Source organism: Molothrus ater, chromosome 3 (assembly GCF_012460135.2).
Source record: "Molothrus ater isolate BHLD 08-10-18 breed brown headed cowbird chromosome 3, BPBGC_Mater_1.1, whole genome shotgun sequence".
NCBI lineage: Eukaryota > Metazoa > Chordata > Aves > Passeriformes > Icteridae > Molothrus > Molothrus ater.
The window spans coordinates 30,162,064-30,181,600 of NC_050480.2; the positions used below are offsets into that span (position 1 = coordinate 30,162,064).

General features: G+C 36.4%; 1 protein-coding gene across 1 annotated transcript in view; it reads left to right on the forward strand.

Moving 5' to 3' along the window:
- Positions 1–19,537, forward strand: part of BTBD9 (BTB domain containing 9) — a 115,777-nt gene that overhangs the window by 71,481 nt on the left and 24,759 nt on the right. The window contains 2 exon segments of the mRNA XM_036380246.2: positions 7,260–7,449; positions 14,427–14,534. Of these exon segments, the coding sequence (XP_036236139.1) occupies positions 7,260–7,449; positions 14,427–14,534 (298 nt within the window).

The following is a 19,537-nucleotide window of genomic DNA, read 5'->3' on the forward strand; positions in this document are numbered from 1 at the left end:
TGGAGCATGGACACCTCTGACTGTCCATCAGAATTTTTGGCCATCAGTATTGCCTATTTAAAAACATTCTCAGCAACTTTGATCCAACAAAGAGATATTATATCTCTTCAATGCTTTTTTTCAATGTGGTGATTACCATAAGGTGCTATATTGTATTGCTTCTGCAATCAAGCAGACTGCAAGTCCGAGGTCTACCTGTGTAAAAACTTAGTTTGAGTACCAGTGGGTTGGCACAGATTGATTTTATTACTGTGTTGAGGATTTGTCATTTTGTTTCTGCTTCTGAAATGACCAGATAGGATAAAATGAATTGAAAGCAGTTAGGAAAAATCAACGAAATATAAGAAAGTGCAGTAATCAGAGCAGATTGCTTTTAAGCTTGACTGAGTAGAGAAACTTTCATCTTAAACCCTTGAAAAGCAGTTCATTGGGTTCATTGCTTATCCCATATGTTATTAAATGTGGTATTTATTAAATTAGCCTAGAAAAAACACAGCTGCTGTTTCTATACTCTGTTTTATTTAAAAAATGAAGTATTGGTCAGCCCTAGAAGGCCATAAGGTCTTTTCAAAAAGACTTGGTGACCCCCTACTTCTACCAAAACAACACTAAAGATAAGATGTGAAGATTTGTCATTTGAAAACTCATTCCAAAGAAATGAGGCCTCTGAGGTATTTGGTTAGAGATGTTATAGAGACTTGAGAAATTATTTATTTAATTTTTGTGAAAGATACTCAACTTGATCAGAGAGCTGTGTATGTGAAGAGTGTAATTTATCAGATGTATTACTACTGGTACATAATATCTATGTGATGGCCATCACCATACAGTGAAGATTAGAAGGCTGGTAAACAAATAATAAAAATGAAGTGTTGCTTCATTATAACAACAATTTTATGTTGTTGTGGTTTTGTTTACAAGGTTTTACTGAAAAATTACTAACTTTACATACTACAATTAAAAGTCAATATGGAAGGTGATTTATACAGTTACTTTATACAATACTGGATGTGGTACTAACACAACACAATGGTAGCTGAGTAGCACTTTTGAAGCAAAAGTAGCAGAAAATGCTCTTCATAGCACTGCCCGGTGTTTAAGTGTTGGTTTACAGTTTGTTGTCTTGTGAAATGAGGTGACAGAAAGGAATGTAATCATATGAAATTATTTCCCTAATGCAGATGTTAAGGTTGAGATGTATTTTTCTTTTTGGCATAGTATTATTTCTAAGTGTGTAAGTTAGCAGTTTTCCATATTAAATTCATTATATTAACATAACTCTTTTGTTTAAAAAGGATGCAAATATTCTTTAATCTGACAATCATAGTGCTTGCTTATAATGAACTTCTGCTTATGAAGTTTTGAATGGTCTTAAGCCATTACTATATAATCTAGAATTCAAAAGAAAAGATTATTTTCTCAAGTAAGAGATATACTGCTTTGGAAGCAGTACCTGGTGTCATGCAATGTATTGTAAAATGTTCTAATCTGCCCAGTGGCAAAATGTCAAAAAGAGTTAAAGAGTTGCTTCTGTGCAAGGCCTCTTTGGGTTTCTTGGAGTTTTTTCCATGCCTTAGTAGAGGAAAAAAAAATTCCTCTTTTCTGCCTGAAATGGAAAAAAAAATTATAATCTCAGTGTCCTTTAATCAATACTCAGTGCTAAGGGGCAGTCAAGGATTATGTGGGCTTGACCAACCTTCTTTCTGATTTTGAGCCTGGTGAAGGGCATTGGGAGTGCAGTGTGGATGGTTTTTCCATGAAGCAGTGTTGGTCTGTGGTCTATCTCAGTCTATCAGACTGTCTTGTAATGTGTACAATACACATGAAAGAGAGAACAGTGAATAATGAGTGAAGAGCAGAAGATGGATGTAAAAACATTGGAATGTCCTTTGGTCACCCTCTGAGGAATGCTGTTCAGTTCTTAGGAATCATCATGAACCTTCATTTGTGTGCTGTTCAATGCCTTAGGAGAACTTGTTTAAAAAGGGATAAAATGATACAAATAAATATTCACTTGTCTTTTACTCTGGCAGTTACTTAGAAAAAGAAAAAGAACAAACAAAACTCAATGTGTAACAGGGAGAAACCAGTCATATCTGTTTCCTAGTGTGTGGTTCAGCTTCGTAAAAGATGACTTTGTCTCTCCCCAAGGAAGCAGTGAAAGATGCTGGGTTTTGTCTAGTTTATTGTTGACTCCACACAAAGCTATCATATTTTGTTTATTCCTTTTTGAAAAGGGTCACATTTTCCGAAACAATGCAGGCTTACCCAGCAGTATAATTCAGCTCTGCTGCAGACATAGCTTTAGGAAATTATGAAAAATTGAAGACAATCTAAATACTGCAGGATTTTTTTTCCCCTTTCTGCAAGAAAGGATAGCCACATGGTTGGTTTTGAGAGAGATCTGTTCATGTGGTTCCAGTTCTTTTTTTTTTTTTAATCCTTTTCTGTCTGTTTCCAGTGCCACAAGGAGGGATGCACACTTCCTAAAACAACTGATATTTCTGACAGCCCTCTGCAGACACAATGTTTAATGAAAGACCCCTGTAGCAGCCAATTAGTTGGCAATGAAAAGTATGGCCAATTCTAGTGACTTGAATGGTTTTGTTCTAATTTATTGGATTAGGAATCACAAACTGTAGCAAGTATCAAGTGAAAAATCAGCCTTCTCTGAAGTTTTTCTAATACAATTTCTGACAGTTGGACAAAAACTCATATTAGTGGGATTTTCTTTTCCAGCTAAATATGGCTTGCAGAAGGCTATTCACTGAAACAGGTGAAGATACTGTTGAAATTTGTTAGAAGTTGATATTTTTTTAGCTCTTGATTTCTTTGAATAATTTAATTGAAGATTCAAATTAAATATAGTAATTTCATCCGCAAGTTTCAACTCAAGAAAATAAGAAAGACTATGTTGAATGAAAGGGCATGTGGCTGTACTTTTAATTAACTGAAAAGTCTGTAGATTTCTTATTTTTTCTACCACGTAGCAAATAAACAAGGGCAAATTCATATACTAAATAAAGATTAGACTTAACAACTCTTTTGGCATGTGGAAAATAATGAGAGCAAAATGCATATTATCCCTTTAATTCTTTAATACAATATGATCAAACTCTGAAATAATCCTTGCATACTTAATTCTCTTTTTCTTTAGTCTCAGCTTTCTATTTTCCTACCAGCCAGGAAGGAAACTTTTGTCAGTTTAGTAGTTTTCAAGTAGAGAATGAATGCAATTTTATAGTTAAAAATTGAACGATTGGAAGATAAGCTTTTAACAGATATAATCATGAGAAGAAAATCACTCCTTCTTACTAACTAAAATAAAATTATGCTTCTTCTAGTGTAATTGCTTGTTTATAGTTTTCTTCACAATGATAGTTTTGTGTCTTAAGAGAATTCCCTAAAATGAACAGTTTTGTTGCAATGATGACACATAAGCAAAAAACTTTTGACTATTGCCTAGAGTGCAGTATAAATATATTCAACAGTCCATAATGCTTTAAATTGCTGCTTTCCTATAAAATAAGACTATGGAATAGATCTGCTGTCTCCATGTATGTTTGTTTTCATAATTTCTTTAAGGTTTACTAATGGCTGGTTTTGTAAACCAGTACAAATACCCACTTTGTTCTGTTCTTTTCTGTGTTGCAAAAAGTTATTTGAGGATTTTCTTTCATATTCCCACCCACACACATTGTAGTGAAGTCACAGTGGATGGACAGAAAGCAAAAGCTGACCTGTCCAGAATGAGAGATAAAAGGAAGTAGTCCACACTCAGATATGGAAGCTACTTTGCAGCAGCAGCAATTACTTTTTTTTCAGAGTGCTTCAGGGGGAAAAAAAATTCTTGTGAAAAATTAGGTATGCTAAAAAGACAAAGAGAAACAAGCTTAAGGAGTGATAAATTACTGAGGCTACAACACACTTCTGGTACATTTTTATCTTGGAAGATCTCTTGCAGTATTAGACAAAGAGACAAGAAAGTAAGTTTTAATAACTGTTTGATGCTGCTGTCCTGTAACCTCAATCATCTTCTCCTTTTGTTTGCTTACAGAATGTGTTTGCTTTGCTAACACATGGTCTTTCCTGTTCCATAAAAGCAAATCAGACTTTTCAGCCCAAAACTGTTGTGTATGAACCATAGGAAAAAAAATTGTATTTGTAATCTTCTCTTTTCTCTGACATTATGTAAGAGCTGGATAGCTGGTAGATTAAAAAAAGAAAAAGGAAACAAAAATAGAAACAAGACTGTTGGTTTTGACAGTTTCTGTTTGTAAATAAGTGACCTAAATGGAAGCGGATATTCTAATGGGAAGAAGAAAGACAACCAAAAGACTTGAAAATACAGAAGAGTCCCCACCAGATGGTACTTTTAATAAATTTATGAAGCGTATATAAAAGATAATGAACATTCAAAATAGGGAGTGGCAGACCCCCTGGGGAAAAGGAACAGGATCGCGCTTTCTGCGCACTTCAATTAGTCAGAGTCACTTTCTAATTAGCTGTTGTAGGGAAGACCACAGAATTATGTTAAAACCACACCAAGACAGTTTCTGTAAAGTTTTTAAGGAGTTTGATTAATCAGGGTAACATCTTCTTAGGAGGGTCATGGATTAGTGCAGAAATCTAAATGTGAGAAGGAGCAGGATGATGCTCAGAGGGCACGCAGGCCAAATATTGCATGAACTGAGCTGCACTACATTCAATTAATCACTTCGCTCAGAGTGTGTCTGGAATGTGCCATGGAGCCTCAATAGGAGCATTGATTTTGACTCTTCTACTCATTTTCTTTTTTGCCAAGATTGGAATAGCTTCCTCTTCCTATTAAAAAAAAACAAACCAGCTCTATGTAAAAGATGCTTTAACGTTTATATAAAATGAATACATGTCATGGTTTGACACTGGCACAATGCCAGTGCCCCCATGAAGATACCTTCTCCCTGGTTTCTGCTGTGAGATGTGACCAGGAATAAGCAAAGCAGGCTCCTACTTAGGGAAAAAAAAAGAACCAGAACTTTATTAACTACTCTACCACTACAGATAAAAAGGAACACACACACAGGGAAAATGAAAACCTCACAAATGCATTTCCTCCTCCCCCCACCAAATTTCCAACACAATACATTGTTCCTCAAATCACCAACTCTCGGTCCAGCAGCACCTTTTAGACAATCAATCCTCAGTTCATCAAGAGGAGAGGAGTCCTTCTTGTACCATGGGCTTCCCCTGGAAACACAGCTGAAGCCTCGTGTGTTTCTGTGTCACTCATGGCACTGCCCGGAGTACATCTGCCGTCGTGACTTCTTCCTTTTCATGTCCAGTGCTCTCACCACTGAACATGGACCAGAGCTGCTTCTAGGGTTGTCTCTTAAGGATGCTCTGTCCCGATCCAAAAAAGGCACAGTCTCTCCTTTGGGACACCTGTCCCCACAATCTCTCCTTTGGGACACCTGTCCCCCCCATATTTTTCACCCCCTGGGGCCGAGGGGCATCAACACTGAGCAGTCTCTGTATCACAAGGAACATGGGTCTGTCCATCTCTCTTTTGGGACACCTGTCCCCACAATCTCTCCTCTGGGACACCTGTCCCCCCCATATTTTTCACCCCCTGGGGCCGAGGGGCATCAACACTGAACCCTCTTGGTTCTGAGGCCATTGCCTCCCCCTAGAATGCAGTCTCTGTATCACAAGGAACATGGGTCTGTCCATGGCTGTACAAAAAGAGTCCAGCAAAAGCCACTCCATCATCTCTTCCCACTAGGATTCTTCTCTATTCTTCTACTATCTCTCACTCGCCCAGACCTCTCTCACACTGGCCCATTTCCTTCCTCATCTTCCACTCTATCTTCCAGGAGAGGTCAATGTTCTGTAAAGTTCTCATTCTCCAAAAAGGGGCTAAAAGCTCCTACAAGCAGCCGGCTGAACCCCCCCCCCTTCTCCGTCCCAGCCGTGCTGCCGGCACAGGCCCATGTTTATCAAGCTTCAAGGTTACAGTCTCTGGCAGCGGCTCTCTCTCTCTCTCTCTCTCTCTCTGTGTCTCTCAGGGGGGGCTGCCCGATGGCTCCCGGTGTCTCTCTCTCTCTCTCTCTTCCACCCTTCCACCCCCGGGCTCAGGCCTACCTCTCCCGGCCACATGGCTTTCCCCTCCCCCTGCCCAGCCAGCAGCTGGGCCGGGGCAGAGACCCGAACTCTTTCCCGCTGGAAACCCAAGAGGACCCTCCCAGGGGAGAGCTCTGCTTTAACCCCGTGTTCTCAGAGGCGTGTCCATGTCCCAATGGCCAGGTTAAATGCCAATATTAAAGCCTGAATATCCATTGGCCCAAAACACAGCATCCCAAAAAACACATTTCCTGTCAAACCACCACAATACACAAATAAGTTCCTTTGCTCCCAGGGAGGGGAGGAAGAAAAGGAAGTCTAGACAAATTTTAATTCAATGCCAGTACTCTTAGTTCGCAGTGTTAGGCTTTGCTTTATTGAGATTGTTCCCAGTGAAGTACTTCTAATGTCTAACACCTGCTCTCCCATAAGAATCTAGGAATTGTTGAGTGCCTCTTTTCAGTAATTGGGGAATCAGGAGATTTCTAGAATAGTGAAGTGGTGATTTTAGTAATTTTTTATGAGCAGACAGAGATGATAGTATATTTGGTAATGCAGTAGCTTTTCCAAAACTGGTTGTTTTCCACTGCCTTGGATTACTGCTTTGCAATGATCTTACAGCTTCTTCCCATACGTTTTTTAAGGTGTTTTGGTTGGTTAGTGGCTTTCTTAAGATTATGCTTCTGACACCAATAGCACAGTGAAATCACAGAATTCTAGCTCTTCATGGAAAATTATCTCTTTTTTTGCATGCTGAAAACTCATAGTTATCTCTGAAATTTCTCATAGCTGTGTTCTAGTCATTTTTGAATGTTGTAGTAGAGGGAGGATTCATCATGAAAATAGGAAGAAATTATTTCAAAATTTCTGAAGTTTTGCTGGACAAGATATTTTTTTCCCAATTGTGTTAAAAGAGTGCTTTCATATCACCAATACTGAAATCCATCTGTTAATTTACCAAGCTATTCTGGAATCAGTGGTATAAAAAGTATCTGTACCACTTGTTCATAGTTCATTTTATGTGAGTTAAATTTCCTTCTGTTGATTGTATTTTCTTTTTTTTTTTTTTTACCAGTTCTTCTCCAGCAATAAAGACCACTGGCATCTGAGCTGTTTTCTGAATGTCTGTCTGTCATCTTTGTGTTTTTAATTTACAGTTCCCACTGAAAATGTGGCAACAATTGCAGACTGTGCCAGTGTGATTGAGGGTGTAAGTCGCAGTCGCAATGCCTTGTTGAATGGAGACACGAAGAACTACGATTGGGATTCTGGATACACGTGCCACCAGCTTGGGAGCGGAGCCATTGTGGTGCAGCTGGCACAGCCCTACATGATTGGATCAATACGGTAGGAGGATTTATTTTTCTCTAAATTAGGGGCCACGGTGAAATTTTTGCTGAGCAGTTATTTTCTTTAGAATGTATGACATTTGGAAATGACATTAATTAGGGGGCTAGTTTAGTAGTTGTCACTTGGCTTCTTACTTCAGTATAACAGGCATGTTAAAAATTAAATGTGTGAATTATATGTCAAGATACAGAGTGCAATTGCAGAAAATAATACTTTTCAGAGGCATAATAGTAGTAATAGTCAAATTATAAGATTAAAGTTATATACTTATTTTATAATAGAATTTAATTGCAGTCTCACTTATGGTTAAGTAGGTGCAGTTACTGTTATGCACTTAATTCTGAAAACAATTTCCTTGAAGAAAATCATCATGTCAAGTCAACCCCGCTTCCTTTCTGCTATACAATTACTGCTAGTTTTTACTTAAACATGGAGGATGTAATAAAGGTACAGCAACCTGAATATTGATTTACAAGGCTGGATTTATGAATGTGTTTAGATTTGGATTGAAGTTCATTGGGCTGTTTCTACTGTAAATGTGTGTATACATATGCAGATGAAAATTTTGGCTGATGTAGAGACCTAGGAAATAGATAGGAGAGCCGGATTTTTCACAGGTGAAAAGAAAAATATTCTTGCCAACCTCATATTCTCTGACTGTTAATGTTTGGGATGTTTGTTTCTAGAAAACCTTGTCTTAATGGGATAATGGTCTTTGTAAATTTAGACTGTGCAGTCAGGGACTTAATTTGTATGCTCTGTGACAGAGAAATAAAGATTTCTGAAGTTCAGAGTACCAGTGATCAAAGGCTGAAATCCCAGGTGAGTATTGGCTTGCAAACAGAGACCATGTACGTAGATATGTATTTCTAGGAGCTCAGTGCCTTCCCCCTATTAAGAGCTGCCAAGTGAGATTTGAAAGCTCTTTTATAGCTGCCAATTTCTATTTTGTGTGGTTTGGTTTTGGCCTATAGCATTGTTATGATGGTTGTAAAACTCCAAAGATAAGAATTTGACATCAGCTATCCAGGCAAATCCCTAACCCAACAAAAGTAGTGTTTTGTGCATATGCAAGCTGTAGATGTTACGCATAATGCAAGTCCAGCATTGTTCTCACTGTGGGAAACAAGTTGAGTAAGTGTGGTTGGCAACTTTCCACACTCATTTGAGTTTGATGTTGTTAATATTCTATTAAATATTGCATTTCAAGTAGAAAAACAAGCAGTACTCAGATTTCTTTAAATAGGTACATGAAAATGTAATGCTATCATTTTCATGGCATTTTAAACTTAAGTAGCAGTTTTTAGCAGCAAGGCTTTGGCCATATAAAAGATGAAGAGAAGAATATGCTAACTAGAATGGATAGTTTCTCAGTTTCTCTGTCTTTCTATCTTACTGTTTTCTGATATGCTTCAATTGTTATCCTTCAATTATATATCCTTCAATTGATGCATTGTACCATCTTTTTCCAGTTAGTGAAAAAAACTGAATTCCTATAATAAATGCTATGCTATTGTTTATTCTTGTGCAGAAGATTTTTAATAAGTCTCTTTATTAAATGGTGTGTTAGGTGAATTAAACTTTTGGTTGCCAAGAAATGGTAACTGTGTAATCAGCAAGTGTGTAGAGCAAATTAAAAAAATAACCCAAACATTACATAATTCAAAACTAATAGGCATTTAATGATTTATGTGGTATTGAATTGTACAGCTAGAGGTTCAGAATCTCATCTTTCTATGTCAGTTTCCCTGCATCTATAGTACAACCAAGATTAATAGCTTGCTTTACAAAAATAACAGTAATAAACATAATAGTCTGGGGTATCTTCTCACAGAGGAGACTACCTGCATTGCCTAGAGACAGAAATGCTAGCAGCATGTAATTTTTCCTTTTTTTGTGTACTGCCTAGAAGAACAAGGGTTTTGAGTTGGAGCCATGTCTATTGCAGGTCATAGGAAGCCAAGGGAAGCTGCCCCTTGGAGTGGGGAAGTGAAGTTTCACTCTGTGGCATCTACAGCCTTGACAAGGGTCTGGAACATGTTCTGTGTTATGCAGTGCTAAAGATGATGATCGTGGTCTCTTTATTCAGCATCAGGAAATCTATGTTTTGTACAGAAATCAAATCATATAAACCTAGACAACAGCAAAAAGTCTTAGTATTTAATCTTTATGGAAGCAAGAAATTTTTTTGTTAACAGAATGTCTGCCACAACCGATGAAACTGTAGTCACTGCCTGTTTTCCTGCTGTTTGCTTGTTTGAAAACTCCCTTGATCTCATGCTCCCACCAAATAGAAAAAAATTCCAGGAGCATTTGCTTTAGGCTGGCAGCACACCATGACTACAGAATGAATTAATTCTGCTGCCCTCAGAAACTGAGTCATTATACCCATGGGTTTGGATTTTAAGTGAATAATTAGGAATTAAAGTATCTTTTTGGTTCAGAAACACAAATGTGCCATCGAATATATTTGTTACAGAGGGGGTAAATATTACATAAACCTTTGAAAAAAGGTAGTAGCTGCTTTTAGTCTATCGAAATGGGAATATCACTGGAGAGAGCCTCTAAGACATATGTTACCATGGCAACTAAATTCTGAGTATGGAAAAAAGACCAGAAGAACTATTGGTGTTCAGATATGCCTTAGAAATGCAGAGAGTTGAATGTTTCAAGAATATATATTGTATGCATGCTTTCTGCCAAAGTCATTCCAGTGTCTAAGAATCTTAGCACCCTTCAGGTTGAAAGGGACTTGAGGAAGAAGGAATCTAGCATCAGGTTGTTTCTCAAAGGAGGGTCAGTTATGAAAAAAGACCATCCAAATCAAGGCTTCATGTACACAGGTCTTAAAATTTCCAAGGCAGAAAATTCCACAACTTCTCTGGGTAGCCTGTGATAAGCTGTTCTCAGACACTGACAAGTGCTGCTAGGTTCCTCCCAGCCCCAAGCCTCCTTAGGCTGAACAAGCCAGCTTCCCCAGTCTCTTGCACAGGGTGTGTGCTTCAACATATGTATATATGTTGTTATGTATATGTTATGTATATATAAATTTGGAGTCTTGACTTCCACATTAAAATTTACTCAGAAATTCTGAAAGAGGTCTAATGACCATCATAGGTCAATACTATTTTCTAGTGGAGAAGACATAGAAAACATGGAGATTTCAATCCCTCTCTTTCAATCCAAACTATTCTATGATCCTATGGGGTTTTTTAAACAGTTGTTACTAAATACAGTCTTTTAGATTATGAAATTTTTAGAAATATTTATGAGTTTTGTTTTTTATTAGTTCTCAGAACAGTTAACAGAGTAATTGTTAATTTAGGTATTTTTTCCACATAGTTGCCTGTCTGGACACAAAATATCTTTCTACTTTTAGTCCCTGAAAAGGCCCTTATCAGTGGCAGAATGCTATCGTATTTAATTAGGAACAGAAAGAAAGCAACTGATGTGTGTAACATAGTAAACATAATTTAATTTTTAAATGGCTAAAAGTGAATATTGCAGCAGCTGCCGTATCACAGTGACTTTCTCTCTAATTCTCCTTGCATTTATCTGGAATAGAAATATAGTACTATTATGCTACAGTCTTTGGCTGATTTTTCTTATCAATTAAAAAAAAATAATTCTTAGAGTGTATGTGGTAGAGATGGAATTCTATGCCATAGTGATTTTCATATTAGAATAAATAGGAAGACAAAAAGTATGTCTTTAGAAAAGTACAAGAACTATGTATCCAACTTTAATCTTTTTGAAGACTTTAATGGTCATATGAAATTGATAGCTTTTCGTATTCAGAGTAATCCATAAATTAACAAACAGCATCAGTGAACTTGAATGTATTTTCTGTTTGCTTATACCATCATCATATACATCATCATCTTATGCTTTCTGATTTTCCATACCATTTCCACTTATGAAGCTTTTCTTTCTTTGCTGCTCATTTTCTGCGCTTGCCTGACTTGAGAGTAAAATCATGACTCAGAATGAATGATCATAGGAACACTTAGAAAATAGGCAGAAATTTTGTCTCCTTTATAGGATCTTTGTAGGAAGAAAGAAGGTTTCTTGCAGGATAACTACTGAAACATAAATATCTGCAGAAAATTGAAGGGGTTTATAGACAACCAGAGGCAAAAATGCAGCAACAATTGTATATAAAACCTCCTTCCATGTGGAAGGGTTTTCTTTCTTTTTCTCTTTCAAGATGTGTCGCTACTTCATATTTTAATTTCTGTCGTTTAGGTTTCTGCAAGTATGCAAGTGGTTTATGAACACAGTACTGTCAAATATTTATCTGTATGTTCTCTGTAGTGGCTTACAGTACTCAGGAAGCAGGTGTCATCCTGTCAGGTGCATGACTAATATTGTTTGATTTTCTGCTAGCACCTTGAGTATATGTAGTTATATAGCAGTCTGAACTAAACAGTGACAATCTTTTTTACAGAAATTTAAAAATAAAAAGTAAGTATAGACAGCAGAAAATGTTTTTAGAAATGCAGAACATTCAATCACAGGGCAACACATGACATTTAGGGACATAACTGTTTAAAAATACTGCAGCTTTTTTTTTTTCCTGTAACAGGTAGCCAATATAATCATTTTCCTATGCCTGCAATGTGAAGTTTTATTCATATTTGAAAAGCTTTTATCTTATAAAGTAAGGCATTGTGGACAAGTGATGTAAACAGCAATGTCATATTAAATGATTCACAGGCTTAGGCTCCAGATACCCAAAACAGAAATATGTTTAAATCTCACATGTTGCAGAGTGTAAGCTGGATAAATCTTCATTCAATTTTTCTTTCTCAGTCCTGAGGGTGACATACACTAATGAGCTAATTTAACTTTTTATTTCAATATGGAAAGTCCTAAGAACATAGGGGATTTTGCCATAAACAGACGCATTTCCAATGGGTATAGTTCTGACTTTTTAAGTGGAATATTCTCTTTCTGGTCAAATTAATATTCATCTTAGCAAAGCATAGCTTTGCTAAAAAAGTTCAGCATGGTAATTTGCCTGTAATGTGTCACAAAGATTATTGTGCCTGTCATAAAAAGTGGCCTTTGTGCTCAGTGTGCACTGGTGAATATTTTAGTTGTCACCTGAAATTTCAAGCAGAGTAAATTCCATGTAAGTTCTACTGTCAGTCTACATCCTGATTTTCTCCTAAAAAGCTACTAGAGAAGAAATAACTTTTTATTTTCCTTCAGAAGTATCAAAGAAACAGAAATCTACATTTAGCATTCATGCAAAGTCACTTTGGGAAAGATGCTGCTGACTTTAATTCACTCATTTTGATTTATAATAATTCTAAACCATATGATTTTTAAACCTATTTAATGAGGTTGATTTGGAAGAGATCAATTATATATTTTTTGAAAGGAACAAATATGTCCTGTTAGACTTTTGCTTTAAAGCCAAGCCAGCTGTGTTTTAATTATGCTATTGTTAGTTGAAATTACAGTCGCCAGTGTGCTTCTGATATTCAAACTCTTGATCATAGCTTTGAAAACATGGATCAAGGAAACAGCAATGAGTCACCATGATAAAAAGGATTCTATCGAAAAGCATAATTAGCTACATTTTGATAGACTTTTTGAAGGAAAACAAATTTATGAATGGTTTTATTTTTCCTCTTTTTATAATTTAGAAGACTTGGTTTAAATATAAATGTTAAATCAATTCAGGACCTGTTGATTAGTAGCAGTTACCAAAAAGAGGACTGTAATCAGTAAACTTCTTTTTTTAAGAAAATGCTCTTCATTCGGTGTCTTTGAAGACCTTTCAGCTGTAGAAAAGCAGAATGGGGATAATCAGATGAAGGAGAGGTGTTGAAGTTGAGTGGTTGTGTTTTGGGGTGTGGGATGTTTTTTTAAGACTGTTATGATGCCACAGACAACTCTTCATTTTTTACTAAGTCAACTCTGAATTTTTTAATTTGCAAATAGACAGTATTCATATGTGCTAAAAGACTTCTGTTGAAAGTGTTTTCATTTAGCTTCTTAAAGCTACTTTTGACAGCATATTATTTCTGATAATATTAACGAGTTACATTCAGCATCTAGAGAACTTGTTTTAAATGTGCTTGGCCACTAGACCTAATTCCACTTTTAACACTGAGATTTCAAAAGCTGAAAAGAAAGGCCTGGACTAGGATGTTTCTCTCTGTACTTGGTGTTGGGAGGCTTACCTCGAGTACTGTGTCCAGTTCTGGGCCAGATATCTCTTATAACAGGGAGATAATGCCCATATAAAGAAAAGTAAAGAAGATACATTTCCCAGATATGGTTTTTGATAATACTTGAGCTAAATGCCATCCCTGATGCTTTAGGTCTTCTTCTCTGTAAGACAAGTATGGAAATCAAAGGCTATTCAATATCACTTAGTGCCCTTCCTGAAGAGAGTGCATGTTTGTTAGAATTATTGTTTTTCTTTTTCTTCTGCCTTTTTAGCAATTTGTTTAACAATTTATTGCCTTTTTTCCCTTCTTCTTCTGATGAACCAGGACTGGGAATTCCCATTTCCTTACTTTTTAAAAATATATTTCTGATATATTTTCCAAAATCAAAATAAAATACAATTAAGAAGGCAGCATAATCCTTTTAATCACCTAATTATTTTTTCTGTCCTCTCCTAAACTGTCTTTTTGAAACAGATCTTTGCATCATTTATTAAGAAGGCAATTCCATGTGGCAAATAAGTTAAAAGTAATTGGATGAATTTAATAGATTAATGTACATAAGTTGGTTATTACAAGCTTGTGAGTCTGTTGCTGGCCTCAGGATAATAAGAATGGAGACACCGTAGTTTGAGATGGCAAAAACAGTAAAGACTTTGTTGAGTGTTATAGGTACATTCCATAAGAAACAGTTACATTTAGAAAGGATTAAGTGGAGAAAATAAAGGGCTGGAAAAATTTAAAAGTTGGTTTGATGTTTAACTTACATCTCAAAAACTTCTTCTTATGTAGGTTGCTACTTTGGGATTGTGATGATCGGAGCTACAGCTACTACATTGAGGTTTCAACAAATCAGCAACAGTGGACCATGGTGGTGGATCGCACAAAAATTTCCTGCAAGTGAGTTTAGTTTTTTACACTCATTTGCATAAATTAAGAACTGGAAGCTGGGATTTTTGGTGGGTTTTTTTGTTCACTACTTACGTATATTACTGTGAAAAGAATGATCATTGCATAACCTGTGGATTAATGCAACACTTTCAGATTCAATTTCTTAAGATTAGTTCTGGATCTTCAGACAATCAGTTGAATTCTTCATTCATAAAAAGTCTGCCTACTATACCCTTGGTTTTGTGATCACTACAAGTTAAACTGTGTTTTTCTGGAGGTCACATGTTTATGGTGACCCTGGATGTCAAACCATCCTGCCTTGAGAAATGTGGTAGGAGAGGGAAGAGAGCATACTTGATAAAGGATTTTGCTACTCAAATGTCTTTCTCCCTTACCAAAACTCATCATTGTATTGTATCACATCTGAGGAGAGTGAGGGTAGGGACCAAATCATAATAGACCACACGGTTGACAAAGCTTGATCTTGTCTCTGTTCAAAAGTAGAGTACTTGACTTATGCACTGAACACTCTGCTTTTGAAAAGCACCCTTCCAGAGAAGAAGAGTGCTCCTTAAGCAGAGATCAAGAAGAGAGAAAAACTTCCATTTACATTTGAATATTTAAATCAGGAAAAATCAATCAGGCACGAATACTTTCCAACTGTATACTCTCCATTGGCTTTACTGCAGTTTCTGCTGATAAAATCCATTCCCCAAGTATGGATGAGTAATTTGGTGCTGAGAGCTTTCTTAAACCATGTGATGATGATTCAAATTCCTAGCAAAGATCTAGATGCTGGTCATAAGACTGAAATGACAGTCTGCAAATTCATATATTACGTATCCAGAAGCCAGGTATGCTCAGCACTCAGTGAATGTTGATGGGATGTGATTTCCTGATTAAACCCCTGGGAAGCTCAGAATTATAAAAATCTTACATTTTCCCTGAGTCAGTTTTCCATGAGATGTGCTTTCTTTCTTTGGACAAAATTCAAGTCATCAGCTTATATGGGGCCAGCCCCACCCATCTTCTACTTGTGCCAACCAAAACAAAATTGATTTTACAAATTCAGAGACATTCTGCATTCTCAGTTTGTCACATAAAGCAAGAGAGTTATTCAGTCCTTTGTAGCAGCGCTGCTGACACACGTTTTTCTAAAGTTTATATTTCATCTCTTAACAAACAGTGTGACTCAAATGCTTTACAGTGCACTCTGGATGTGTTGGTGAAGGAGAACTTGACACGTCCTTTCAATGCCTGTAAAGGGAGGGTACTGATGAGCAGAAAACCTGGGTTCTGCCTGCAGGTCTGGAGAACGATTAAATCTTCACTCGTTCTCAAAGGCATCTCAGGCATAATAGATAAAACTCATCTTTTTGTCTGCCTCCAGCAGTGGGAGCACTAAAAGGCTGAACCACAAAAGGGAGAGAAAGAGATATCAGGAATCTTTGTGCACTTTTTCCTTTTACATTTTGATATTGAAAGCCTTTTAACAGTCCAAAGGAGCACTTGCTTAAGTATGCACAGTGTAGGTGAAATTGCTGATAGACTGCCCAGTTCAAATATCTTTTCACCATGTTCAAACCAAGCTTTTTTGCTTTTTTTGTTATTTTCCAAGCCTTAGCCTTGAGCAAATAAAGATACATCCCTAAAGTAAAGATAGCTACCTTCTTTGGGTATACTTCAAAATCTTGATTCACAGCATAGATACTCTGGAAATTCTCAAAGCTGTGGCTGCATGAACAATTTTCATGTGGATTAAAGAATTGCATTTTGCCTAACTTCTTGCTCTGACAGATGTGCAGTCAGCTGGCATTATGCCAGTCTTTATTCTTGAAGTCTACAGACACGGAGTGTCCTAGCATTGTCTGTATCTGCTTTAAACAGATAAAAAGACCTGGTCATGAAGCTACCAGAATTCACTGGCCATCAAATTTCACATGATTTCTTTGCATCTGATAGCATTTTTTATATTCAATTTATATGTCTTGCCTTTATGATCAGAAATATAGACTTGGGTTTTTTCAGTCAGGTATGATTTGCAGAAATACTGAAGTTACTTCAGCTCAAAAAATTACTTGAATTGTAACAGCAGATTGATAACCAAGTATATGTATCATATAAATATATGCAGTAATATCCATAGTATCAATATTTTTTCTCTAATAAATATGTTAAATATATAAAATGGTATATTACTGCCACATGCCACAAATGTTAGGACTGGTCTGTAAAGAAAAGAGCATTGTCATTTCATAGAGTGTGTAATTACATACAGTACTGGCACACTAATTTTTTTTTTTCTGAAAAATACTGAAACACAGTATGATCTAAAAAAGCCATACTCCTAGTGTTTAAAAATAGTGGAATGTAGAATAGAAGAGACATCATCATTCAGTGGCTCATGTGCTGAATGAAGGCCCTCACCTAAAATTTGTGGGTAAACATTCAATGTGGTGGTAGAGATTTCTTAATGAAAAGGGAAAAATTGTACCAGTCACTGCCTATGACTGGTGAAGAACTATTTTTTGGGTTAGTTTCTGTAATTTAAAAAAAAAAAAGCTCAAATTGAAAACCTGGGGATAGTTGCCATGAAAACAAACAACTTGTTTTCACTTCAGACAATTTTAACAGTGACAACAAATAGAAAAGGTAGATTTGGATCTTAACCAAAATTAACAGATGCTGGTAAAGTGGAGGTGGTACAGTTTTCTGGTTTACTATCATAGTGTAACAGTGAAGATACTCCTGCTGGATGCAAAGGATTTCTTTTTTATCTGTCTGTCCTTCCTCTTAGCATTACATTGATAGTTTTAGTCTGCCTCTGAATGCCTTCTGTTGCTGGTTTACAGGCTCCCCAAGGAAAAGGAATGATCAAACTGAAGCACTGTGCTTGGGTTTGACTCAACATCAGGTTTAGGTAGACAGTTGTAATGCCTACATTTGGCAATTTTTATTAACCAGACTAGAGCATACAGGGATAGAAACAACAGTACCCTCATCTCTTTGTTCCCTGTATGGTTTTGAATGTTGTGCTCCTCTCTCCACTTGAGTGAAACAAAACAAATCTTTTGCTAATTTGTGCTCCAATTTTGCAGCTAGTTTTTTATCTCAGCCAAATCCTATTTTTTTTTAATGAATATTTGACATCCCAGCCTGAAATTAACTAATCCTCTGTTGATGTAAAAATTGTCTTCACTTAGACTTGTGTCTTTGTTTAAGGAAAATAAGAAGTAGGTATGTCCTTCCATGGGATTGTGGTTGCCCACTTGACTGCAATATACATACTGGAGATGGAGTGCAATATAAGTGATTGATAAGGTCTTGAAATCCTGAGGTTAGCCTTTCTGGCATTAGTTCTGTGTTTAATATATTGCTGTAGACTGAAGAAAAATAACTCACTTGCTTTCCAATCTAGAAAATCAAAGTGGATGTAGTGAAAACGTGGGAGAATTTCACAGGGGCCCACATTTGAAAAGACAGAATAATTCAATGAGAAAATTTGCATTACTAGTAATATTTCCTATTCATTTTCCTGTCTTCAAAGATGTGTGGGTAAGACTTCTTCTTGTGAATAAGACTTTTTGCCTTCACTGTTTGCTGCCTGGCTTTATGGCTACCTGTTCTTGCAGTGGAGTTAGACTACTGTGGAAGTCATTAGCCTGCTCTCTTGCAAGTGTTCTGTGAGGTCTCCAAATAATTTTTGCTCAATTGCTGGCACAAAGGGGAGGATGAACTGTCTGCTGAACACAGACCTTGACAGACACCTTTGATAATCAGGAAGTGGAAGAAAAAACTGTGAGAAAAAAATTAAATTATGTTTAAAGAGCGTGTATTGGTTTTGGCAGACTACTGAAGCATGAACTTCCCCTTTAAACTCTCAGTGTGCTGCTTTAGGTTGTTTTAATGGCATTTTTAATGTAGTATTTTGTGTAAATTAATAATTCAGTGCTCAAAGGCGGGAAGTGACAGGCTACTCCTAACCTTTTCTTCTCCCAGTTTTAAAAGGCTGAAGAAAAAACTGGATGTCTGTTATCTTCGCAGAGGAAGCTTGTGTACCTTCCCTAAGTGAAAGCCAATTTATGCATACTGGTTGTGTAATTGACAATTTTCACATGCTCTGTGGAGGCTATTTTTTTTTCTTTTCCACAATAAGCTGTTTTTCTCTACACAGTATGACAGTAATGAAAAACAGTCATGTTCCCTTCTATTTTTAAAAACATTTATGATAAGTGAACTTGAGCCTGTTAGTGTTGAACAACAGAGACTTGCACTTGTTAGGAGAATTTGCTGGCAGAGTCTGAAAGTCAAATGAAAAACAAAAGATACCAAAGGCCAGTAGGAGAACCAGACCTCAGAGTTAATGACACTTCTGATAAAATAAACCCTGCAAAGACAAATACTAAGCAGGCTATCACGGTGCTCATCAACTCAGTATCAGTCTTCAAAGTTCTCTGCTTTGTAGTTATTATGAAATGGATCTAATCCCTTGGCAGCAGGCATAGTATGTTCTGTCTATTGCTGTGATGGAATTTGAGAGACAATGAATATTGGTTTTAGATGGACAGTTCTAAAGCAGTTTGTATCAACTGTCTGTATGGCTGGTTGAGATTTTCTCATGGCAGGCATTACTTGATTTCCAGGTTTGTAACATACTGCATTATACATATATTTTTAGTTCTTTGTTATTCAGAATGTTCTGCTGTTACAAAACTGTAAAAGCTTACAAACTTAATTTTACATTTCCATTGCTTATTGAGCTTTTATTGTATAATAGCTATTTCAGTTCTCAGTTCAGTTCCCTTCAAATTTTTTTTCTGTAGTTCATGTATAAATCTAATCAATAGTTTCACATGAAACAACCTTTGGAGTGTGGATGCAAAATTTATTATCAAAATTTACTAACTGTCTTCTGATTTTTTTTCAGAATAATTTTCAACTTTGAGATTTTTGCTCTTGTCTACTGTTTCATATTTCTTCCTCATGACATATTATGTGCATTTCAAGTTTTC